This window comes from Colius striatus, chromosome 1, assembly GCF_028858725.1.
Source record: "Colius striatus isolate bColStr4 chromosome 1, bColStr4.1.hap1, whole genome shotgun sequence".
NCBI lineage: Eukaryota > Metazoa > Chordata > Aves > Coliiformes > Coliidae > Colius > Colius striatus.
In genome coordinates, this window is record NC_084759.1 from 112,966,183 (window position 1) to 112,992,722 (window position 26,540).

At 42.8% G+C, this 26,540-nt stretch overlaps 1 protein-coding gene across 6 annotated transcripts in view; it reads right to left on the reverse strand.

The window, feature by feature from the left end:
• PHLDB2 (pleckstrin homology like domain family B member 2) overlaps positions 1-26,540 on the reverse strand; it is a 125,154-nt gene that overhangs the window by 48,767 nt on the left and 49,847 nt on the right. For 3 of the 6 annotated variants that reach the window (XM_062003463.1, XM_062003472.1, XM_062003434.1), the window contains exons 1-3: positions 20,016-20,116; positions 11,400-11,509; positions 6,007-7,355 (exon numbers count right to left, since the gene is read on the reverse strand). In XM_062003463.1, the coding sequence (XP_061859447.1) occupies positions 6,007-7,355; positions 11,400-11,448 (1,398 nt within the window). In that variant the 5' untranslated portion in view covers positions 11,449-11,509; positions 20,016-20,116. Of the gene's footprint in view, positions 1-6,006; positions 7,356-11,399; positions 11,510-20,015; positions 20,117-26,540 lie in introns of those variants that run through there. The other 3 variants (XM_062003480.1, XM_062003444.1, XM_062003454.1) reach the window with 3 other exon arrangements.

The window sequence follows — 26,540 nt, forward strand, 5'->3', positions numbered from 1 at the left end:
AAAATATCTCCATGTATTTTCTGTGGATCTCTTACCTGCAACAAAAAGGGTCTTGTATACTTTCTGCCTGAGCAGTTTTATCACTCTTGGCTTTGACAAGAAACACGTCACCTATGAATGGCTACAAAATTAGGTTCTGAAGGAGAAGCGTGGGATAAGGGGATAATAACCCTCATCTGTTACTGGCTTACAATGACATTAAGAGACAACCCTGGCACTCCGTAAAGAAAAATATTACAAATATCAGAGATAAATACATCCCAGTTCTTTAACAGCAATCATGTCAGTGAATCCTGGATTTGTTCATTTGCTGCATGTCATGGATAAGCGTTTTACAAACGTGTAGAGGTGATGCCGTATCTAGATATGAAGGCAAGATGATTAATCAGCTGTGGCAAGCAGCAAGCTTTTTAGATAAGTGCCATTAGCAACTGTAGAATCCCAGATTTCATTAAAAATACATGTGCAGTCTACCTTATTGTGACCAACACTAATGAGAATTATGGCTAGTCCATGCAGCCAGAGCTCCCTTTGCCTGAAGAGGCTGATGCTTTGTTCAGATACTAAAGAACAGCACTTTTTATCCACTGCTTCTCTTAAAAAACCTCGCAGGCAGGCAAACATCTAGTTTCACAGCAAAAGCTTGCAGCAGCAGCCAGTCAAAAAAAGGATGTGGAAAAAAGAGGCAGGTAGCAGCAGAAACTCCCCAAGCTTGCTTTCTTAGAAATATATTCAGTATCCCACAGACAAGAGGTAGAAGAAATGTTTCTCTTCCTTTCCTTCATTTCTAAGGAGCTGGTGATTCCACACCTGTCAGATTAGTGGCTGGACTTATGATCTTAAAGGTCTTTTCCAACTGAAATGATTCTATGATACTAAGAAGTTGATTTCAAAGCCAGACTTTAAGTGGGTCTGAGACAGCTTGCCAACTGTCCTTCCCCTTCCCTCCAGTTCACAGTAGTTTCTCACTTCAGGCTCATTTCTCATTTTCAGTCTTTGATTAGCTACAGTGTGCCTTTTTACTCCAAGGTAACCACTATCAGCATGGAATTCAGAAAAAGTGCCCATATTTCATGTCCATCTCTCACAGGCAATGTGTGGGTAACTCTTCACAGCAGAGGCACGTGCAGAGAGAAGCGTGGCAGGAAGACCATCTGACCTCAGAGTAGAGGACTGAGTGCAGGGAGTGGGCTGGGATGCCTTGTCCTTACCTTCCCAGTACATGCACAGAAGAAATGGGCTGAGAAAAGCAGAAGAGATGAGTGGAAGAGAGTAGAGCCAGCCTCCAGGGAAGAACTATGCAGACAACTTCCTGCAGAATCAGCTCCTGCATCTGCAAGGATGCATTCCCCATCTGAGGAAATGCCATCAGCTTCCAAAACAGCAGCATTGTTCACAGACCACTGTTGTTTTGCCCCTGCAGTATCTATGCAGCCACTTATTTTCAAATCGCACTAAGGGCAGCAGCCTGAAGACTAGAGATCCAGTGCTGTACTAATATTCTGTAAATGAGAATACGTCTCCTGAAATTGATTTCTTCCTGGCCCATACTGTTCATTTGTGTTAAATAGATAGCTGCAAAAATTACATGTCTGTAGTGCACACTTTGGAATATTAAAGATCCCACAGAAATTATTTGGAACAAATTAATTAAAACTGAATAATCCTGAAAATTTACTGAGTTGTCAGTATTAGTTTTATTCTGCAGGGTGGGTTTATCCTATTATATGGCACTTGTTCATTTAGTAAACTGGTATTGTGTAGCTGTTCTGTAACTCTATAGAGACTGTCAAATAGTAGGGACAAGAAAAAACTACCTTGATCTAGCCTTTATCTGCTTGGCTGTGGTTCTTGTAAGAGGTAAGTCATTTACACTTTTACATACAGCTCGGGGACTTTAAAGAGTCTATAAAAAGACCCAGTGCCAAAATAAATTCATTAAAAATGTATATGAGTTTTTTCCAAGTTGTATGGGAGACTTACATAAGCTCTATTAACCATCGCTTTAAGGCAGTACCACCTTGAAAACTCAAAGATATTTTCACTTAATTTTCCCCTACACGAGCACACCTTATTAAACTGTAATGCATCCATGCAAACCAGGCACAGGGATATTCCTACTTGCTGAATAAATTTTGTGAAATTCAATGTTCTTCTAACGGTGAAGAAGTGGACTATAGTATAAGCTCTCTGAACTCGGTTATCACTCATATAAGGCGAAATTTCTCCCAGCACGACTCTTACAAGTAGTAAAACTTCTTTACTAAGGATGTTTACAGATGAGTACAGACATGTAGACTATGGAAGGCATCACGTAGATGCTGCACATGTAATTTTTAAGTACCTACCACCATCTAGAGGAAATACATTGTACTGCCTAAAAAATAGCAGTAGGAATATCAGTGCTATTCAAATGAGTGGATATCAAACAAAACAGATGGCCCTAATATCTATCTGATTATGCTGCCTGTGTTGTTCCACCCCCAACTTCCCACAGGCTGAAAAGAAAGACTGCCTTTCAGTTCCAGTAGCTACCATAGTCGGGCTTTTATCTCAGATAGGAAAAGAGGAGTGAGATTGCCTCTAAAATAAAAAATTCAATAGCTAACTGAATTTTAATGACTGTTCTTAGATGACAGTGATCAATTTTTTCCTTGTTTAGAAGGACTCTGGGCCAGCTTCAGCAACAGCTAACTCTGACTTCTACTTGAGTAAAGCTTTTATAAACACTCCTGCACCAACATGCAGTGTATCGTCATTCAGGTGGGAGAAAAAGCAGAAGCAGACTGTTAACCACCAGCCTGTTGCCTGTGCAAGCTTCAGGAGCAACCTTGTGTTGTCCCACAGCCTCTCAGTCCCCACCACTCGACAGTAATGCTGGAGAGAGGACAGCAATGGGAACTCTGGTTCCCCCCACTCCTCTAATCACAGAGGAACAGCCTGGCATCAGTCTTCTGCCAGTCTGGGAGAGCCCAGCCATTAAAGGTAAATCAAAAGAAAGAGAGAGGGAAAAACACCAAATCCAACTACATATACGTATTTCCTGTTTGGTGCACAAGAACAAATGAAAACTCATATTTAAATAATTTAAAAACCCCAACAAACTGCAGTATGTATTTTCACTATTTGTACCACTTTTTTAATTCTCCATTTATTTCTCTGGGCAATGACAGCAGATTATTTTTATATGCAGGCCATAGCAACAGCTCAAAAAAAAAGCAATCTTCTAGAGGAGCTTCTGTCACTTAAAAAGCAAAGTAAGCACAAGCAGAATTCATAGAATAATTTATACAGAAAAGAAAAGAGTGAAAGCAAATAGAAGAGTCAAGGGCGGACACCAGGTCAAATTCCAACGTGTGCATGGATTTTACTAAAAAAATAAATAAATAAAATAATCCAGAAGTGAATAGCTACTATCAAACACAACACCCCATAAACACTGTGTGCCAGATACAGGGGCACTGCTGCTGCAAACAAAGATACTCTTCACTTTGTATCTGGGCCACAGGGCAGTCTAATCTTCTAAAAAGGAGGCTAATGTTTCTAATGAAGTTCTCTGAGTAGTCCTACATTTTTAATTCTGCCTATCTTGCTTCAAAAAACACAGTATGGAGGAGTCCAGCACTTGAACATAGAGACTATGGTTCCCCTGCCATTTACCTCCCAGCTACACAATCTGAACTTTTACTCAGCACCGAAAACCCAAAGCATGCAGTTTTGCTCTCCACAGGTGCTCACTTAGATACGTTCTTTTATTTGCATCTTCCCCCATTCCACAGAGAGAACTGAGCAGACCTAGATCTCTAACCCTTGTACATGTCATGGTACGCAGTGTCAGACAAAACTGTTCCTTCAGAAGCTCGGGTTGGATATATAAAGAGCCTGTTTGGATAGACTAAATCCACATACAAGGACAATAATAAAACCCAGATGAAGACAGGCCCTAACATACACAGAACTGATGCACACTGGGGAGGAGACCTCTTTTTTCTTTTTTATTCCTTATTCTCAGAATTCTAAAAGCCTATTTACGGCATTTTTCAGACTCTCAAACCATCGGACAGAGGCATTCAACTCTTCTACCACATAGCTCTATTGAAGGGAAAAACATATTGAGCAGCGTCCTGAATGGAAGATGAATCCAAGCAGAGGAAGTTCCTTCATGGTTGAATTACATAAAACACATGAAACACCATATTTTTTCCAAAACTTTAACATACTTAAAACATGTAGAAAAATCCTCTTTTTAATAAGTCAGGACTAGAAGGAAATATTGTCGGGCAAGAAAAAAAATTAGGGAGGGAGGCAGTCATTATATCCAAATAAAAAAAGAGAACAATTTTTAGCATTACTGAATAGTGAAAAGCAACCCTGTCTCTTTCATCTCTCACCACAAAGAACAAACAAAAACATCTCCCACAAACAAAAACTGTTCTCTTTGAAATACAAATACACTCTACTATGTTGTCTTTTATGGCTGATTATCTTAGATTTTACAGCATGACTGTTTTAGAAAGTCCCTTGATAAGAAGCAAACACCACTTTGCACACACAAAACACCGGGACTAGGGAAAAGGGAGATTTCTGAAGGACTGGACGAATAGCAGGAAGAAGGCAGCAGGAAGAGAGAGAAACAACCCACCCACATTTCCACTGATGCTTCCCACTTTTGTGTGCTCAAGCATAACCACCTTTCCTAAGCAGAACAACATGAACACTATCATGTCTTGTAAACCAACAACTTTTATCTTGTAGAATACAGCGCTGAGTGGATTAGCGATACAACGGCAGGCTCCTGCCCACATAACAGGTTCCTCACCAACTTGGTCAAGGACATAGGTGAGATGACAGGAAGATATCTGAACGGGTTACAATCCTTCAGCCTCGCTTGCAGGTGAGGCTTGAAACATGAGCTGTGTCCCTGCACAGATGCAGGGCCATTGGTAATGGTCCCTAAAAAGGGCAGCCCTTGCTGCCACCTTCATCCCTGGCCTGCCCAGGAAGTGAACTTCCCTGCAGGCTCCCTATCTGTATGCAAACTAGACAGGTTTAAGAGTATCCTATCCCTGGTTTTGCTCAAATCCATAAAGATTTGAATTAATGCACACAAATGTAGAGTAAATGTCTCAAATCTAAGACTAGGTAATACAAACAGGCCCATCTAAGCACCTTGGTTTCTATGGGGATGATAAAATCAGTACAATGTGAATGCATGTTAATCAGGTCAGACATTCTTGTAGCCATCGAGAAAACTTTTTTTCAAAGAAATCTAAGCATCTGTCATGAAACTGTGTCCATAAGAAACCATTTAAACAATCTTTGTATGTTCCAAGACCCTTTTTTACCCCCTAAAAGTTGTTTCAATAGCACATAAATCACATTTTGATACCAAGTTGAATCTGAGCTGAATCAGTATGCGCTGCTTTACGTTGACAAAAGACAAAGGGAAACTCTGTCCCACTCTGCTATTCTCCATTTTAAGAGGGGGAGAAGCAAGGAGGCCTGTATTTTTAATGAAAATACTCAAAAGGAAAAACCACAACCAAGCAGAGAATGCTATGATGATGGCTGTTGAACCCACGCCAAGACGTACCTGACTCCACTGCACACACAGCTAAGCAGCTTATAGCAAAGTCACATTTCTTTTTTACCCGCTTACCACAAAACAGTGCCACCATCTAAACGAAAAAACACCGGCTTTACGTAAATAGACATTTTAACAGAGCCTGCAGGGTGACTGAATGCAATTTATATGGCTTCCAACATTTTTTTTAAGAAGGTGGAACGGTACTGTCTATCCAAGCTGTTACAACAGCAAGCTGTTTAAGCATTAGCTTCATGGACTGCGATTAAGACCAAGGCATCTGAGTCAGGAAACACTTGAATTTCAAACCATGGCAGCTTACGCATTGCTGTACCCTCCTGATGGCTAGCTCTGGGATGGACACTTTGCAAATGCTAACTGACACAAAAAAAAAACCCCTAAGGGGAAGAGAAAAAAATTACCAGTCGTTCCATCTCCTGCTCCCGAAGCCGCTCTTCCCTCTGCCTCCTGTGATAGTCCATGAGGTCTTCTCTTCCTGAAATGGAGCTAATGCTGCTCTTCCGCTCTCGCATGCATGGCTGCAGTGAGTTTGGTGTCTGTCTATAACTTTCCAGCTCTGGGTCGTCAAGTTCCACAGAACTTGTGGAAAGGTTTCTTCGGACAGAGAATGACCTGTCAAAATCCACTGGGGAGAAAGAACCACTGGGACTTGTTCCTGAGAGTCCAAGTCTATCGAAATCGTCGGAAAGATATGGGGAAGAAGGTGCTAAAAGCATTTTTTTAGCAATTCGAGGGCTTGCAGGAACACTAAGAGTTGAACTGACATAGGGATTATTCCCAGAGACAGAGTTTGCATGTGGTGAAATCCCTGAGCTGCAAGAAGAAAAATGCAGGTAATTATCAGCATCTAAAGCATTCTGAGGTAGATCTTTTTCTCCAAGTTTTTTCCTTTTAGTATTACCCAGAGAGCTTCTGGGGGGCAAACTTAATGGCACCAGCTGGCTTTCTGTTGATTTATAAAGTCTGGGTAGGGAACGACTGTACATTCCCATATGACTTAGAGATCCACCAGAATATTTCCTAGGCCGTGAACCCAGAGTCTCCATCATCACATCCTTGTGCTTAACCGGTTTTACGTGAGGGGCCAGGCTATCTTCAACATTCATCCTCCTGCCTTGCTTTGGGCTAGAGGGCATGCTGGCTGCCCCTGAACTGCCAGCAGGTGAAAGCATCAGCTCGTTCCCAGAGCTTCCATTCCACATGGTCAGAAGAGAGCCCGAGATCTTCCTCGTCTCCAGCATTCCTGGGAAGTAGACATTGTCATACGATTTGTTTTTCTGACTGTACTTTGAGTATTGAAACTTATCCATGTGTCCAAGGGATTTTTCATTATCTCTGCTGACATGAATATCAAAGTCTGTCCTTGCTAAACTGTACCCGCTGATGGATGGTGACGTGCCTGATACAGAACCCAAATGCTTTACAGAGATGCTTTTATCTGGAAGATATGGGCTTTCACAGGGGAACTGCTTGCCTCCTTGAATTTTAGTGATGGAGTGTGTATTTTTAACACTGGAGGAAGGATTAGGTTTAACTGGCATCGGTTGTGAAAGCGTTAAATACGAGCCAGCATAGTCCCCGTTTGTTTTAAATTTGAGACTCGAAGAATATTTCTTCGGGTTGAGGTTTTCCATAATTTCCTGGAGACCATTTTCAAGGGAATTTGCCACAGAACCCTTACCCAAACTAGCATTTTGTAATTCCATCTGGTTTTGTGTGTGGCTATACTCAGCCATGATCTTACTGGAATCTGTAAGGAAGAGAAAAGAAAAAAAAAAGGTTTTAGCAATTAAGTAGCCTTTTGCATATGCATGCCTGGACATTAACTTAACAAGAACATTTCTTACAATAATTATTGTGCTTGTAATAAATGTGTCTTGGTCTCAGATCATTAAGCGAAAGAGGGCATGTAAAACTTTCACCATCTTCGTTTTTGCAAAAGGATGGAGACTGAAGGAGAGGTAGAGGAACATCATTAAATTCATAATACGTACAAATCAATCAGCACTTGGAAAGAGGCTAGACTCTTTCTTTGGTGTCCTATCTGTTGCAAGAGTCTATGGGTTAAACTTTATAATCATGAGCCTTCAAAGAAGTCCATGAAGTATGGAAGCATCGATGTCCTGGTGTTTTACCACTGAGGAACTGAGGTGCAGGGAGAAGATACAAAAGCAGACAGCAGAGCAAAGAACTGATTACAAGTCTCCCAGGGCTCAGGACACAGAACATAAGATGCTGCTCTGGACCACCTCTTCTTTTAACCTGTTCAGCTCACACATCTGAGCTCCAGTGTACTAATGAGCTCAATTCAATTTGTCACCTTTTCTGCTTACTTTGTGGATTACTGTGCAAAGCTTCACGGAAAAGTACAAAACCAAGGCCCATTTCTCAAGGTGCTTCAGCTCAGCACTCTAACATACAAAGCTGCAACTACATCTGCAAGGAGCACTTTAGTTAAAAGACAACCTTAAGGAAATATAATACTAGGTTCCTGACTTCATTCAAAACAGCAACAAAACCACACTGTTAAATCACTGACAAGGCTTTAAGGGTCCAGGTCTTAATGTCTCCTTGGAATTATCATTTATATTCTGGAAGAAGACACTGACCAAAAAAAGCCTTTGCTGTGGTGGATGTTATTGTTCAATGATGTGTCAAACTCCAACCTACAGTTCTGAGCCCCACTTTGCCGAAAGCAAAGAATGGAATTCAGCTCCTGACAGCATCAGTCAATGCAGGAGATAAACAGGACCCCCATCGGGCCTGCACTTAGACCTCAGCCTGTATAGAAATGGCACCATTAACATTTACAGCAGCTCCTTGGATGTGCTGTGCTTCACAATAATAAAGCACTCTTCAGCGTCAGTTCCAGCAGTGTAAAACGCTGTTGCCTCTGAAAATAAGGGTCAAATCTGGGATTTACTCTTGGCTTGGTCACATTTCACCTGTGACTTCAGCTACCTCATAAGAAAACTAATCTCATCTTGTCACTCAGCACGAACGCCTAACATCCAAACGTGTGAAGTGCCTTTAAAATCCTCAGAGGCAATACTTTAATCCTCTTCCAAGTACCACTTCAGACAATTACATGAACCTAAACATAAAACTTGGATTCTCACCCGCCACTAGAGCTGACATGATCCAGTTTCATTGAAGATCAGTAGGTTAGGATATCTAGTGGAAAGTGATAACGCATTCTTTGAGTAGATCCCTCATTTCTGGGACCTCCCTAGCTAATGACGCAGAAGGTATCATTCAATACACTTCTGTTGCACAGGTTTCCTCTTAACAAATTGTGGTAATTTTTAGTGTGTAACAACACATTCTCCTCAATTCTGAAGGAAGAAATCCATAAGTTTAAGAAAAAAGGTAACCATCATTAATAATGCAACTGAATAAGCAGAAGGCAAAAGAAGTCAGCACTGGACACACACACACACACACACATACACAAATACACAAAAAAAACCCAATGAATCAACCAAAAAAAATTACCACCTCTTGAATATAGTGGCTCTGGCTAAGCATGCAACAATTACAAACTCTGGCATTGGCTGTTTGCAACTTCAAAACCAAGCCTTAGTTTTAATACTACACAGAATTTCATATTTTTATGCTGTGATTTTATTTGCTGTAATGTTAACATGTTTGTTAGGATGACACAACTACCTCAGTTGCCTTTGAATCGGTAAGTTTGGAGAACTCACAGTCAGATCATCAGTGCTGTGAGCAGTGAAACTGCAGTTTCTTGTAACTTGATGTTTTACTTGACCTTTTTTATCTCTTTTAACAACTTCTGAGCAGCAGCAATTATGAGGTTCAAATGAACAAGAAGAAGAGAGCTGTCTGAGAGCTGTCTTGCAGAAAAGGACCTGGGAGTGTTAACTGACAGCCAGCTGAACATGAGCCAGCAGTGTGCCCAGGTGGCCAAGAAGGCCAGTGGCATCCTGGCCTGTATCAGAAACAGTACGACCAGCAGGACCAAGGTTGTGATTGTCCCCCTGCACTCAGCACTGGTGAGTCCACATCTTGAATACTGTGTCCAGTTCTGGGCCTCTCACTACAAGAAGGACATTGAGGTGCTGGAGTGCATCCAGAGACAGGCAATGAAGCTGGTGAAGGGTATAGAGAACCAGTCTGACGAGAAGCAGCTGAGGGAGCTGGGGATGTTTAGCCTAGAGAGGAGAGGGCTGAGAGGAGACATGATCACTCTCTACAGCTAATAGAAAGGAGGTTGTAGTGAGGTGGGGGTCAATCTCTTCTCTCCAGTAACAAATGATAGAATTTGAGGAAATGGGCTCAAGTTACACCAGGGGAGGTTTAGATTGGACATTAGGAAGAACTTTTTCACCAAGAGAGTTGGTGGAACAAGCTGGAACAGGCTGCCCAAGGAGGTGGTGGAGTCACCATCCCTAGAGATATTAAAAAGATGCATAAATGAGGTGCTGAAGGATATGGTTTAGTTTAGTCATGGGTTTGGCAGTGTGAGGTTAGTGGTCAGACTTGATGATCTTAAGGTCTTTTCCAACCCTAACGATTCTATGATTTGAAGAACATGACCCACATTCAAAGATAAAATAATCCAAAAAAGATCAAGTATCATCATATTTGTGGTGTTGTAATAGTAATTTAAGAGCACAGATGTAAAGCACAATGTATACTTAGCCTTATACTTGTATACTTAGCCTTCCACTGTGGAATGGAACCTAATTTCCATCCTCACATCTCTTTCTCCTTTCCTTTTTGAAATCTCTTTTAAAATTGAAAGCTAATTTCTTATCAAAATCGTACTGTCCAAACCATAACTTGAACACAGCTGAAGTTCATTTTTTTTCCCATTAATTCCATGGACTCCCATATAAATAGCTCAGCAGACACATTAATGGGACATTAATAATTGTTCTGTCCCCCCTGCAACCTCAGTAGGGCACATTTAATCCTATGAAGACTGGATGCTTTTGCCAAAGCCCAAGTTAGCTCATGGAAACTTTCATGCCTGCTCACCACAGCAATAAAGGGTTCATTGCACTTGAAATCCAAACAAGTAGGGTAAGAAAAGGTCACAATACCTTCATGTAGCTGCTCAGATTCAACTTCTCTCTACTTATACGTAATGCCAGCTCTTCTGCATTTTTGGTCAGCACCACAGTGCCCGCAATCATGTGGTTAAATCCCAACTGGATGACAGCACATGTTTAGCTGAACCGTAGCTGCTTCCCACAAACCAGATTTTGTTTGTTTTGTTTATTTTTAGGGTAATGTTTGGGATGAGACTTTATGAATATGACAGGATGTGTTACACATCCCGGCTGGCGCTGCCTTTGCATGCAGCTATAGGGACTGAGACTGGGAACTCTGGCATTTGGCGTGCCCTAAACCCATCCTGCATCCAGGTCAGCCTCAGCTTCCGCTTGGTAGCCTTCAGCACGCAGTGCAGGGCTCCTGTTGTTCAGCAAAGTATTTGCTGCCTGGAGCTATACAGAAAGAAATTCTATTTTTTTTTTTCATTTTCTTCTCCACTCCCTCTCCCCACTCCTTTTCTTCCTTTCCCAAGCTGTTTAGCTGAGAGTCACTGATAGCTATTCTAGCCAGGCATTAAACTGATGGGGGAGGGTTGGCTGTCTGCAGTATATCCAGCTGTGGCCTTATTTTGGCTGGTAAATGGAGTTAGACATGGAATAAGAACAGAGCACTGATCTTATCCATACGTCAGGAGAATTAAAGGATCAAAATCAATAGCAAATTCTAAAAGATCTCAGTACATTTATGAACGTAATCTTTACTATTTGATTACCTGATCCAACATTCTGAAAGGAAGAGAGGTTACTTCTGTTCGGCATCATATTCGTCTTCTACAGAATGGTTAAATCAACACTAATTTGAGTCAACCAGATAAATTTTGACCTGCAAATAAAGCAATAAAAGAAGAAAAATGTTGTGTAAAGAAGTGTATTCAGACAATCTTTTTAAAGGGTATAGTATAGACAGAAACTGTCTTTTCTTACTGTAACATTTCCAAAGATAAAGGTACTCCATGTTTCATGTGGAGACTGTGAAAAAACTGTCTCCAATTGTTTTATCAGTTTAAAAAGTCCATATAATTTCATCTGATTTGATACTCAGCTATTATCTATGATCCTGACTGTGCAGGCAGTTACCAGTCACAGCTCCTGAGTTTTGTCCGTGATCCTCTGGCTTCCTTAAGAAATCATTAACAAAGTTAGACTTTTCTGCTGAAGATCTTATTTTTGAAAACCCATAGCCCATTTTCAGCCCACGCAACACAAGCATGATGCAATCACTGAGAAACCTATACATAAACAGGTATGTAATCCAAAACACAGAAAATGTTTTGGCATGCAATGATTTCTGAGGTTCCAAAGAAGCCCGACTAGGAATGCAAAGAGATTCTTTAAGGTTTATTAAAAAAAAAAAAGGTAAAAAAATGATACGGCGACAATATGCAAGAGAGACGTGGCTTAAAAGAAGTGCCAAAATTAAATCCCAGACACTAAAGATTAAAATTAAATCTAAATCCAAATAGAAGTTCTCCAGGGAGCTGCTCTATTAAAAGATTTAATTATATTTTTTTAATACACACATCTGTTTTTAAAAGGTTGACAAAAAAGCTTTAAGAAAATGCATCAAGTGATAAAATTAATGGTGACCATCTGTAGCTTCTCTGGGCTGTAATGCTGGACAAGCAAATAGAAACTCAGCAGAAAAACAAGTGAAGAATGGAGACAGATGTCTGAGGCTGTCTAGAGACAAGCCACCTATTTAATTAACCACAGTCGTCACAGCCGCAACCTCTCACATCTCCCTTGCATGGGCTTTTTGTGCCATGCTTTTTCACGTTGTTCCCCTGGGAGGACAGCCCTGGGAGAAGGGTGTTGGCTGCTAATCACTGCAGAGAGAAGCTCCTTCACGGTGACCTCTGGCTTCTCCCTCACCTGCTCCCCACAAGTTCTCCCACCGGGAAATAGGCCTCATCCCTCCTCTCTGCTCCCCCAGGAATCTCCCTGCGTTGATCTCACCTTGCAGTGCTTTTTCTTTCTCTGCAGAGTTCATTTCCACACTCTTAAGGATAGAGTTTCCACTCCATCGGGCAGCTCTCCCTCTCACAGTAAGAGGTGGGCTTCACCCTGACAGCCTCCTCCAACTGCAAGCAACATACCGTTCCCCAGAAATGGCACTGCTGTCCAAGGAGCCAAGGTGACGGTGCTGTACCTCCTGGGAGTATTCACCCATCACCTGTGCCCTTTCCACTACCGCAGAATTGAAGCTGTCCAGAGCAGACAGTGGGAAAAAGCCTGGGCAGCAGGTAGCTTTTCAATCCAAGTTCCATATTTAATAAGTTATTTTGCTGACATTAAGTGTTTACTATTCTCTTCAGCCCACTAAGTCTTCCACCAAACAAATAGACTCCTTCTCTAATTCCTTCCATCTTGCCTGGCATCTTCCAAATAAAAACCCATGTAGCATCTCAGGTACCTTCCTGGCAGGAATGTAGCTTGTGGGGGGCTGCAGCCGACAGGCTGGCAAGAGTTAACAGCAATTCTCCCACTTGTCCCACTCTCTGCCTTTTGCCTGCCTATGAAACATGAAGGACTAGGACTGAAATCCATTTAAAACTGCTGCTACATTGCCAACTTTGCATATCACTTGTGTAATCTCTATTATAAATACTGCACTTCAAGCCCAGAGCTCTCCAGAAAAGAACCAAAAAGTTAACTTTTCAGGACATGTTCAGCTTTACACAGAAAATCAGTGACTCTCAACATTTCACATTGTTCTGTAACAAAAGCAGAATTATATAATCAAATAGAAAACTAAAAACTTGAAATTAAAAGATAGAAGAAAGGATTGCTTTAAAAGAAAGTAAAAGATATAATTGGAGTTCCTGTGTCTCTAATGTTGCTGCTTTATCATTAAAATCATTGGTGAGATCACCAAAAACCCCATCCATTCTGTTCCATAAGATGATGGCTTTCACTTAACCAATGTGACAATCATTAAAGGAGAGAACAGCTGAGAGGGAAGGGTTTCTATGTAATTGAAACTCAATCTTAATTCAGTTTGGTGAATAACTTGGTTTGCTAACACCTATAAGGAAAAATGTCTTTTTTAAGATTACATATTTATAATGGTTTCAGTTCAAGTTTGAGAACTCATTATACAACTCTCTTTGAGATCAAAGAAGTCGTCACCTATCAATAATTGGATTTTTAGGGGGAAGAACTTTCTAAAACTCTTCACTGTGAGCGTGAACAAGAAACAATTCATTAATGAGCTACACAAATTAAAGGCTCAAAATCCATAGTTTATCTGCCCTCCTGAAATAATTTTATTTCAGATGAGAGTTATGTAGGGCCTCATCCAACAACCAGCGAGGCTGTCTCTCATTACAGAGCATATGCTGCACTCTGCCTTGGCTGGAACAAAGCAAAATGATTTCATCTGGGATTTATAAAGTCATCTGAAGTGAATGTATACAGCATTACCAATTGTGCTTCATCTCTGCAGTGTCCAAGCCAAATTAAGTTTTGTTTCACTAACGACCAGAAGAAACAGTGATTCACAGCTCAAACAGGCGGCAAGTCAAAGTATTCCAAATTTAAGATAATATAACGCTGGGCTGTTTTGAATAAAAACTCCTTTCCCTTGGTGTAGGAGTCTAGAGCTGCAGCTCAACCAAGCCACAGGTACAGCTTTACCCAGCATTTAGTCTATAGATTAAGGGCAACCTTTTCTCAGCACATAGTTTCTCACCTTTGCCTTTACTTCTGCCTGGGTCAATAACCACCTCCCTTTAGCAGAGTCTGCTTTAGCACCAACTTCCTTTTCACATTACCAACTCAGTGGGTTGAAATGCCTCAGGCATCACTAATGCACTCCTCTGACAAAACCAGTCAATTTTAAACAAAGCTTTCCAATTTAGCTACCTCTCCTTTAAGACTTTTCTGCTCTTTATTGTTTCTTCATGTTTAGTTTCTCACAAAATGTTACCAGTGGTTCCTAGCAGATCCTGTCCCCTCTTCTGAAGGTTTTCAAATTATTAGGGCCTGTTTCAGCTGTTCAAATAAAACAAAACACACACTGTCTTGGAAACAAGAAAGCCTATCAGCCCAAACAAAATTTGGTGAACGAGTGCTGATGGCTTTGATGCCCAGAGGTAGAACTTTCTCACAGTATAGCACACCTACATGCATAAATGGTCTGCTCAAGTTAATAAGTTGATTTACCTTTTTCCTGCATAATCTAAGGACAATGTACTTGCTCCTATTTAAATCAAGCCTGTTTTTAACCCTGATTTACTTTGTTTGTTTACAAAAAAAAGTCTTAATAGGCTCAAACTGATGGGAAAGTAAAATTCAGTGGGACCTATATCTCCAAAAACACTGAAGTGTAAATACACCTTTACCCAGCCCTACTTTCAAACTAAAACAACATATGCACAGAAAGGCACATGCATCATTTAGTGGAGATCCTGCATCCATAATCTAACGAACAGACACATCTTTAAGGGAGAGCACAGCCATCTCTGTCAAAAACCAGGCAACTTGGCAAGGCTGTTATCTAAAGGTCACCTTAAACACCCTTATTTCCTCCTCCTCCACAGCAACACAAAATATTAGACTCTAGGCTACAGCTAATTTCCTGCCAGTATAGCCCTGAAATCCGCTCAGTCCCTGGCTTTTCACAATATAAGTCCTTGAATACACTGTTTCCTGCAGTACAAGTGAGCACAAGACCTGCTTACAGGCATAGTGTGTTCTTGTTCCCCAAAGCTCACGGCTTGGCACCTTCACCAACACTAAATAAATTAAAAATCAAATATCTGTGAATCAGATTTAACTAGGTCACTCCCTCATCATCCTGCAGGCTTCCAATGAGGAAAAGGGAGTGGCAGAGGAAGTTGCTCTGATGGCTTATCTCTTCCTCTGAGAAATTACCTTGTTAGATGTTGGAGAAGGAGTAGAAAAATGGCAATGCAACAAAAGAAAACTACCAAAATGACTTTATTCTCCTCATAAACCACAGCTATTTTACTAGAATAACTACTCCAGCTATTCAAAAAATCACACCCAAATACAGCATCCTTAATTCTTCCTTCCTACTGTGTGTGATTCTCTCCTACTTGATAAGGATTGATGTTGTAGGCATTGTCAAATCAATTGCTCTTTCCAATAGATAGAAACCACGTAATCATTTTAATGAGGCTATGACAACCGATAATTTTAAATGTGCATCAAAAATGAAAACATTCATTATCACGTAAATACTATAGCTTGGTGAATACTAATAGAGATTTAAACCATTGATGTAGGAGACACTGGCTGCTGAGTGTGTCCAAATAAATATGACAATGAAGATGTTGAAGCTTTGTAAGTTTTGTGCCATAATAGCTACTCTTACCTGAAATTCAAGCTGTTGAATTACACATTAATTATTCAATTAATCTAACCTCCTTCCTATACATTTGGTAAGACAAGAGATTAGAGCACGTACTCAGACCGTGTTAGGTCATAGACATCATTACCTCCTCATTTGCAGTCACAAAAACTACTGTTTCATCTGGACTTGTTCACTGAGATAAGTTGAAACGAGAAGGAGAGTTCTACCCAAACAAAAGCCACCAAAGGGAGGAAACACATTAGAAGGCATTTCTGTTAAAACAATGAACTCCTTTCTTCATGCAGAAAACAGGGCTGTCAGAGGACAAACCAATCTCAAGTCACATTCCTCTTTTCTATCTTAGTACCTTTTTAGTAGTTGAGCTTAAGAGTCGGTTATCTGACCCAATGACTGATGCATCTCATGCCAGTAACAAGCAGCTCTCTGATATTATTTTGACACTATTTCATTAACTCCTTTCCTACTGAAAATCTGAGTGTGCTCAAAAAACTTGCAAATTGAGATTGAAATCCACACAGAGATGGCAAATAGAAAGTTCTGCTGGTGGCTGCTGGACTGCAATTGCTAATATGTCATTGTGCAGACTAACAAAGCCCAAAACAAACGACACAGCTGGTGTAGTAACACATATACATAAATGCTGTAGAGTGATATAATTCTCACTCTTGAAGCCCAGGAAATACAGACTTTCTTCATCTAAAATTTTAGGAAGGGGCTTGAGCGAAAAACAATTATCAATCCGAAATCATACTGTACAGGAGCAGAAATTCTCACTCTACCAGGGCAGAAAGACCCTAAAGAAAAGTTTCTCCTTTCTCATCCTACCTGATATGATACATTTACCTCTAGGATGCCCCTAACAAATTCAGTGAGAGCTTGCCATACATAGCAGGTAGGTAAGTCACAGAAAATCTAAGCAGCTAGAAAAACACATCAGAGCAGCTTCAAAGATCACCTACTCCCTGTTTATTTTTACTTCTTTTTTTTTTTTTTTGCCTTCTTGGATGTCCTTACCATTTTTTTTCCCTGCCTATTGCATTTTCCCACTCTCAGGCAACATTTACCCACGATCTGCTTTCCTCTGTGCTGACTTCTTTCACTGACACTTTGTGGCTGTCACTTCCTTTCATTAATCAGTTCCCTGCAGTGCCCACTTATTCTGACAGTTTCTTTCTCTCTTATTTCATTCCTCCATTTCTCCTCAATTTGTCTCCTTCCAGAGATGCTTGCCCCATATTTCCAAATATCCCCTCCAGCTCTTAAATGCTATTTCATTTTCCAGCACTCTCAGGGCAGCAAGCATGCCACCAGACTAAATGATCTCATCACATTTGCTTGGCAAACCACGACAGTGACAGCCCAAGTGTCATCCACTGTAGCTGTTGTGCTACCAAGTCACGGGCCTGCCTGCACAAATACAGAGCAACAATTATCAGCAAGTCCCAGGCCTGTACCCTCAAGTAAGAAATACGGGTACTACAGCTGTAGTTACACCAGTTAATATAATTAGGGAAGTTAAATAAAATGGTTCACTAAAAAATCAACCATACCTGCATAAGATCTGAGTAAGAAAAAACAAGTCTGGTCACATTTATGGAGTTTACTCCTATATCAGAGTCTCTGGAGGACCTTAACTCCCCTTGGACCTTGTATTGCCTCATTGTACTAAACGAAAACCTAAATTAACAGCATCTGCTCTGAACACTTTGAATAGTATAGCTGTTCATTTAACTCAATGTGAAGCACCGTTTGCTATGCTGGCAGTCACTACACATCAGAATTAACTGTTTTAACAAATGAAAATGGAGAGAATACACTCCACGCTAAGTGAACACAGCATGAATTCCTTTACAAGCCATCATCAGCACTTCCCCCCATCCCCTTTCATTACTTCAGCTTTCCTCTGAAATTTCAAGTGGAAAAGACAGACAAGGTCTTCCCATTCAAACCCTTTTAGTCCTACTGATGTAACTTCTGCCTCAAGGTAGACTTGCATTTCTTTACCCCACCCATCCTCTGCTTTCTATCTAAAAAAACAAAATACTCCAAATTTTTCCTGATGGACTTTGTTCCTTCACAACAATGGTTGACTGGTGCCTTTGCATACTTTCAAGGAGCTGGTTGCTAACTGTATCTGATAAGCATAGACAGTAACTGATATGGAAAAAATGGAAAAAATGACTACTCTTCCTGTTCCAGTTGCTGCCAATGATTTCCATTCCCTCAGTAAAAACATGGACAGACAAAAGAGTCAGCTTAGCATCTGACAAAATGTAAGGGGGAAAAAAAATCTAGTATGGAAATGGAATTGTGTAAAATGAACAAAAATAGTACGATTTGCTCTGGAAACGATATGGTGTTACTATGTGACTGCCCTAAAAGTATCACTTTCTCTATTACCCTCTTGGTTCAGCCTGCCCCTCCCCTTGACAGCAAAGGTAGGGGATCTTCCATCTCCTTTCTCTCCTACATTGCTTCCTTCTGCCACAGGAAAGCAAACCCATCCTCAGGCCTTGTGAATTCACTTGGCACTACCATGCCTTACCTTCTCCCATCTCTCTTTTTTTCCCCATGATAATAACTTACCTTTGGAGTTCTAATCTAGGAGAACATAGAGAAAGGGAAAATTCAGAAGTTCATCAAATGTTAGAACTTGAAAAACCACCTCTCTTGTCTCTTTCCTCCCTCAAAACAGAGGGAACACGCAGCACAAAGATGAAATAGTCACAATGTTCTGACTAGCAACATGTCCATCCTGCCCTGGAGATGCAGACAGAGAGGATTTGGGCACGTGTGGAGTCAAGGCACACAGACAAGATGACTCGTCGACAAGATGAGCATTTGAGAGAAAAAGAACAGGCAACAAAAGCCATATGTTTAAGATCACACAAGCACTCAGTGGCATGAGCAGAAAGCCCACCTCGTAAGACTTTATGTAAGCACAGCCCGTTTATTTACACTTCTGCACATGGGGACATTCCTCAGGCAGCTTTGGGGCTGAGAAGGAGGAGGAGTAGGGACTGTTACTTTCCAGCCCGTTTCTCCCTTTGCTGCTGGGAAGCAAGTACCTTCTTCCCGAAAAGGCTCTTATCTCTAAAGCCGAATTCACCTCCTCCGAACGGGCGGTCCCGGGCGGGACCGAAGCACACTCCGGCACTGGCTGCTGACAGAGCCAGACGAGGAGCGACCGACGGGCTCTAAATCTGGCAGGGCAGACCGAGCCCGAACCCCTTGATTTCCGCAAGCCAATCAGATAGAACGCCGGATCCCTGCTGCTAAACTCCAGCGATGCCGAGACGGCACCCATCGCCAGCCCGGCCCTCGGAGAAGCCCATCTCCGCCGGGCACAGCAGCCTTCACACAGCCGCAGGAGGTTTTAAAAGCCACCAGCCTAACAAAGGAGCGCGGACAAAGAGCCCCATCCTACGTCTTCCCCTCCAGCAGGTAGTTTATTGCTGATGGAAAGCTAAGCCAAGCCAAGCCCCGCAGTTCCTCCCTTGCCTCCTCGGCCCACGGACGCGTGGGGACGGCCGCCTCCGCCGCCGGTCGGGGCAGAGGCTTTGTTCGGCGGCGGGGACGCAGCAGCGCCCGCCAGCACCGGGGAGGAAACACCCGGACAAAGAGGGGGAGGCGACTGGCGCCGAAAGGGACGCGGGGGAAGCCCCGTCCGTTTAAGCTGGAGGGTCTCCCTTTAAGCCGACCCAGGCGGCAAGTGGGTGAGGGGGACCCCGCCGCCTCCGCCCGTCAGAAATGCGAGGGAGCGGTTGGCACAAACTCCCCTAAAAGTAGCCAACATCGGTGGACAGCTGTGAGCAGTTGAGCCAGCGCTAGCCTGGACTCAGCGCGCCCGGGAGAGACCCTCTCCTCATCCCCGCCAGCAGACCCGTAGAGCTCTGCCGCCGAGCGCGGAGCCGCCGTGACCCGGGAGCGGCAGAGCTCGCCCCCCGCCCGCGGGACGGCAGTTCCCCCGGGCCCACACTCAGTCACTCACCGCCGGCTCCTGCCGCCTCTGCCCGCCGTGCATCCCGCTGCCGCCCGCCCGGCCGCTGCTCTCAGCGCCGCCGCTGCCACCTCCCCCCGCCGCCGGGAGCCGCCCCCCGCCCGGCTGGCAGCGCCGCCCCGCGCAAGGGCGCGCCTGCCCCCCGGCAGGGCTGGGGCGCGGGGCACCCCCGCGGGCGGAATGGTTCGCTCCCCTCAGGCAGGGGGCGCGGACGCGGAGCGGCTGAACGGGACTCGCGATGGGGGTGAAGGGCGGAAGGTGAAGTGGCGAAGAGGGAGAAACGCACGGAGATAGCCATATCGCGGGGCGAGGAGGGAGATTGAATGACGAGATCTTGCCGGGGATACCCCGGGAAGAGCCGGTGGAGGGGCCGTGATCCATAAATACGAATCGTAAGGCAATTTCCTGCACGCGAGATTAGCCGAACAAACAGGGCGGCTCTTGGAGGGCGCGGGCCTGGTTTTCCTTGCCTGGGGCTGCCTTTACGTGCGCCCTTTCTCCTCCTCTTCCACATCTCCAGGGCAGCCGTGTTGGAGAGGGGTTTTCTGCCCTCTCAACTCCGATGGGCAGCTGGGTTGCCTCCGTGCTCCAGTGGGGTGTCCTTGGTGCTCACCCTGGCCCGGGCTCACACCCTGCTGCCACTTCCCACAAGCCTTCCAGCAGTTTAGCCTTACCTGAAGAGAATACACGTGCCAGAGCCCTGTCCAGGACTCATGCACCAGGGAAGGGTGTGCGCAGGTGGCAGCTGGCACCACCAGCATTTTGCTGGCCCAAAGCTGGGAGCAGACTGGCAAGCCCAGCTGGGCCCCACTGGTGAGGCTTTCAGACCAAAATGAATGTACCAACCAAAGCGAGCGTACAAACCAAAGCAAGTGTATAGACCACAGCATGTATGCCGCAGCAGCGTGCCTCGCCTGTCCCGTGTTTGGCGAGTAGCTGGGGGTGCCAGCCAGACCCCTTCAGAGGTCCTCACTCAGGAGAGTCCTCTGGTGACAGAGGCGGCCAGGCTAACCACTGGGTTGCAGCTGTTATCTCCATCCCACCTCTGGCATTGATGGGTGCTGGGAGCCTAGAGCACATAGCAAACCTCCACTTTCTGAGCACACTTGTAGCATGGTAAGGAAAACTCCAGTGATGAGAGACGCGAGCCAGCCTCCAGGACTGTGCTCAGGGCACAGAGCCAGAGTATCCCCCACAGCAGTCTTGTTTCATGCTGTGTGGCCTTGTTGGTCTACCTTTGCCCGTTTGTTTCCCAAGGAGAGAATTTGGGGATCACAGCCCATACCTGCTGCACAGGGGTCCTGCAGGATGATTTGAAGCTCACATGGCACTTGGCAGATGTAAACTGCTACCATGATAGTTGACAGTTCACCTTGGACAAATAGGGTTCGTTGTGATCCAGTTCCTGCCTTGCATATTCCAAGGCATATTTTACTTGGCTAAAACTGTTATCACAATACGAACTTTGTAATAACTCATCTGTATGGTAACACCCACAGTGCAAGGAATATATCTTTTTTAAATAAATTACCTTGGGTGTCCTGGCATCTACTGTTGTTTATGTATAAAAGGACAAATTTTTGAGACTTATTTACTCTAACAGGCCTGAACCTAGGTGAGCTCTTCAGTGATATCACCACAAATGTCGAGTGCTTCATTTACTACTAGTGTTGAACCTGGCTCTTTTTTGTTCATTGAACAAACGAGGAGTATGTGCTGTTAAAAAAATAAAGGCATATATCTGTAACAAATGCAGAGTTTAGGACATGTTCACAACTGGAAAGAGTCAGGAATAACTTTTAACTCTGCCACAGCCAGAGCCAAAGGCAACCAGTCTTCCCTTCGTCTCACATGATCTTCCTTTTCCCTTTAAGTGGAAAAACTGTAAGTAATAGTCTGCAAAAATCTCCCTGGGGAAAGTGGTGTCTAATAGTACAGAAAGGAGTATTGTTGCATTTGTGGTTAAACTGTTAGTCTGAAGGGCTTTTGATATGCCAGCTGAAATGTTCTATTAAATAGTTCCTGCACAGTAGATGGGGTGGCAGCAAAGCTGGATCAGGCAGAGCATGTGTTTCCCCTCATACATGTACGCTGGGAAAATTTTATCTAAGTGTCATCTGTTTCTTGACAGCGAAGGGGAGAAATACAAAGAATAAAGATTATTTCTGAAAACTAAACTAAAAACCAGCCATAGCTGAGGCCCTAAAATAACCAACAAATATGTAAGAGGCAAAGAGTCTGGCAGTTTAAAAAAATCCAAAAACCTCTCTTGGACATTTTCCGAGTAGGAAATACTTCAAAAATTAGCAAATATGTGAAACTAAATACTAAAGAGCTAAGAACTCTTCTTGAAACAAATGCAACAATATTACTACTAAAGACAGTCAGGAAAAAGGAGTATGGAAACTTGCAGGAGAGCTGCAAGTCGTAGATAGGTTCAACAGTCCACCTAGCTAGCTTTGACTGTTTTCACGGCAGCTGCACAGCTACATCAACTGTACTGCGTATCACAGAAGTTTTTAAAATTCTTCACCCTGTGTATGCAAGCATGCCCAATAAAAGTTTAGTTTCCATGGTAATTCATATAAGTAGAAATCAAACCTTGGAATGTTTGCAAAAAGTGTGCTTTAATCAGGAGGATTGAAAATGGTGATAAAATAATTCAGTGCCATGCTTCTGTAACAGAGAAGGAGAGTGGACTTCAGCTATTTCAGAACTGAAGTCAACTCTGAGGAGGCACCGGCAATCACAACCTCTGCATTACCTGGTCCCTCACCTTTACATATTTTATCCACATCAGGCATGGACATGACTGCATTTCTGTCAAATGAGACAGAGCCCACAGCTAGGAGTTGGTTCAGGTTTTAGCTGCCTTCGGGAGGAGAGACAATACTCAGCCTGACAAAATCAGTTGAGATAAAGCTACCCATTGATGACTGGGTGTAGTTACACCCAGTCTTTTCTTTGGTGGCAAAACTGGTCTGGTTTCTTCCCTTTCCTGCCCTAACTATTCATTTGGATTCTCAATGTGTAGTTTGTGATCTTTGGTGGGCTGACACAGGTGAAACCTCTTCCTTCCCTGCACCTCTTCCTCTTCTGGAAAAGGTCTAACAAGTACTTGCAGTACAATGGTTGATGAGAAGAGGAATAGCATAGATCTGAGCAACTGGGCTTGAGACCAAGACTGTTTCTTGAACTCGCGTCATCAGTAAGTACACCAATGGATTATTAATTTGCACCTTTTCTGAACAAACAGGTCAGAACAGATGAAGTTGCAAGGATTCAGTGCTTTCCAGCATGTAACGAGAGTGTTTTTCTCAGTGAAGAAACCCAGATGTTGCTTGACATTGCAGAAAGTATATGATTGTTTATGGCTTGAAAATAATAATGATCACAACCAGAACATCTGGTGAAGCTTCAAAGCAAATGGTGATTCTTGCATTGTAACTTTGGAGAGAATGTAGCAGGCTGGAGTCTAGATACTGAAATAATATTGATTTTTAAGGCTTGCTGGGAATCTCTGCAATATAAAAAAGCAACCCAAAGCATGACTGTATTCATCAGTACCACCCATAAAAAAAATCTCACTCAATAATTACACTGGTCGTCCAAGTTAAAAATCTAAAAATCTGTTAATGCATCGCATGGAAGAGAGGAATATCAAACAATAATGATGTGATGTAAGCTGAAGTTGAGCCAGTGGAAGTGTTCTTGTGACTTGGCCTGAAACTTTCTTAAATCCTCACACAAGAGCTATCAAGAAGAAACTGTCTGGAGAAAATAAGTTACATGAGTAATCAAATCTCATGCTCCAGGGCACAAGTCAATTGCTGGAAGGGTCAAGAAAGGAATTTCCTCACTCACATCCTTTGCACAGTTGTACACAATTAACTAGGTTGTAATTGCAAGGCAAGAAAGCGGTTAGATTTTGCATTCCTCTGAATCATCAAGTGCTGACTGCTTTTGCAGGTGAATTCAGAGCTGCGGGGACAGGTCTGGTAGGTGGCTTTTGTTACACTTCTCTCAGGTTTTGCCTAGATTTGCAGTGCAGCTGTATTGGCTGCACTGCAGACATATCATTGAAGTGAGGACTGGACTAATTTGTGCAGTTAGTTGGATGTTTGTAATAAGTAGTTACCCTAAAAATGTCTTAAATTGCACAACTCATAGTGACTCATTTAAATAGCAGCAAAGTTGTAGCCACAATGGCCTCAAGATATGAACAAGACAAGATTTGTCAGAAAGGTAACCGTTTTTGCTAAACCAACTAGATCATTTGGTGCAAGAAAAGATCATACTATTTCTTCTTTAAATAGTACATTTTACTAATTAAAAGGATTTTTGCTAACCCAGGCCAGACATTACTCTGCTTCAAATCAGGAGAGCACTACCCTATTAGCCTGTGCAGGGCTATCTGCCTTTGCAACTGATTAATTACTTCCCTTTGCTAGAATCAGCATGCTTCTGTGAATGGGGGTGGCTTAGGACTTAGTTAGCCAGCTCTGACGCTGTAGCTAAGCTCACTGCAGTGTTACTAACCAAACACAAGTACATTTTAGGGATATGACTTGTGAGAAAACATGTTGAAAACTGCAAGTGCTAGGTTTACAGGCAACACCTTGGTCCATGCTCCTCACAAATGTTAAATCAGCAGGGAAATGGCTGTCAGAAGACAAGGTGCAGACACCACAGCTACACTGTTTTACAATGATAGTCACAGATTAGGGCAGCTAAATATGTTTATGATCAGTGGTTGGATACAAGGGTATCTTCATTCTACCGTTGCCCCTTCTAGACTTTATTGTTTTCTCAGCAAGGAACAAGCTCATTTGTAACTTCTTATACACACCTTAGTTTGAGGCCTAATGATTCACCTCTGATGCCAAGCCTGGGAAGGTTTCTGTTCTCCTTTGGTATCAACCCTTATTTGTCAAATATGGATGCAAAAATCTTTTCTATATCTAGCAATGTGGTGGGTTGTGTCAGTGAGATAGTACTTTCTTTAGCAGGAAATAAATCTAAAAGCATTTAAGCCACTTGTCCAAGGTTACACAAGAAATCTCAGTGTGAGCAGTGTGGAATGTGAGATACTGCTTTAATTTCACAGTTAACCTGTGTAAAGATAGATCTTTGTGTTGAAATAAAATGTCATTTGGTTTCTTCCTCCTGCAAAAGCTATTCTTCCCACTCAGGTGAAACTCAATTAACTACTACAGAGTGAAAAGAAGCAAAACAGTGCATTGATACGAAAAGGAAAGGTGGTTGCCACAACTTATTCATTCTATTCAGACTCATTTAGGCTGAAATTGGTGTAGTGACCTAACAAAGTTTAGATAAAATATATCCTCACAACTGATTCATGAAGCTGCCTTTGCTGGCAAGTTTTTATATGTGCACTGAGAAGGTCTGTAGAGGGTTTTTTTTTTCCTCAGCAGATGGTCTCCAAACGTGAAATTAAATCCCATTAGCAACACAAAAGATGAACAATATAGCTACTACTTTCCTGCACTAATAGGGGCAGAATGAGATGCAGAGATATATTTTAGCCTCATCTTCTTCTAATTTTTCTCTATATAGAGGTGGGGCTAAAAGTGACAGAAAAAGATAAATTCCCACCATTTTCTCTCTGTGTAGTCCTTCCTTACATGCTTAGACAAAATACACGAAACCCAAAAATAACATCCTGAAGATGCACTGATGCCAAATACAAAATCAAACCTAAACAAAAATAATAAGCAAGTGATAACCCACCATCTAACCTCCTCACTGCACTTGCACCTCTTCATCAAAATCCTAAAAATATCTTGGGGCAGGGGAAAGGATTGCAGAATTGAGTACGTTCAGCTCCTGTCAGAACGTGCAAGGGATGGGGAAACATGGGCCAGCATCTCCCTGCAGGTTTTTTAGCTGATGCCTGCTGTAGAAATCTGGCTTCTGGGGCCAGGACATCTTCTGTACCAGACAGCTGGTTGGTGTGCATAGGATATACAGCCCATACACCATACAAATGCCAACTGCTACATGAATCCATATCCTGTTCTTCCCTTTTCCCATTACATCAGGCCCATTTTGGGTTACTTTGTAGGATAATGGGACCATCTCACTGGTAATGCCATTTCTTTGTGCCTGCTGTTAGGTATGCCACCCCCCTCACGGGGCTTGTCAGCATGCCAGTAACAGGATCAGCCTTCGGAACGCAGAGCAGAGGGTGAAGCCTCAGGAGGGCTCTGGGTGACCTTACCCTCTGCACCTGCAGAGATTCTGCAAACTGATGGAAGAGCCCTTGGTACCACGAGTGTCCTCCTAAGAAAGTAAAGCACTTGGGTGTTTGAGATTCAAAGCTCTGCATCTCTCCACCTGCCTAGGCTGCGGCAATTGGGCCCCCTGCATTTCAACCAGAAGCTGAAGCCTTACAGTGCAACACCTCAGCTAATGGTATGATGGTAAACCAAAAGACAGACTCTGCTATTTTGGGAATATGAGAAGTTTGGGAACTCTGTGTTTATTGGAGCGGGA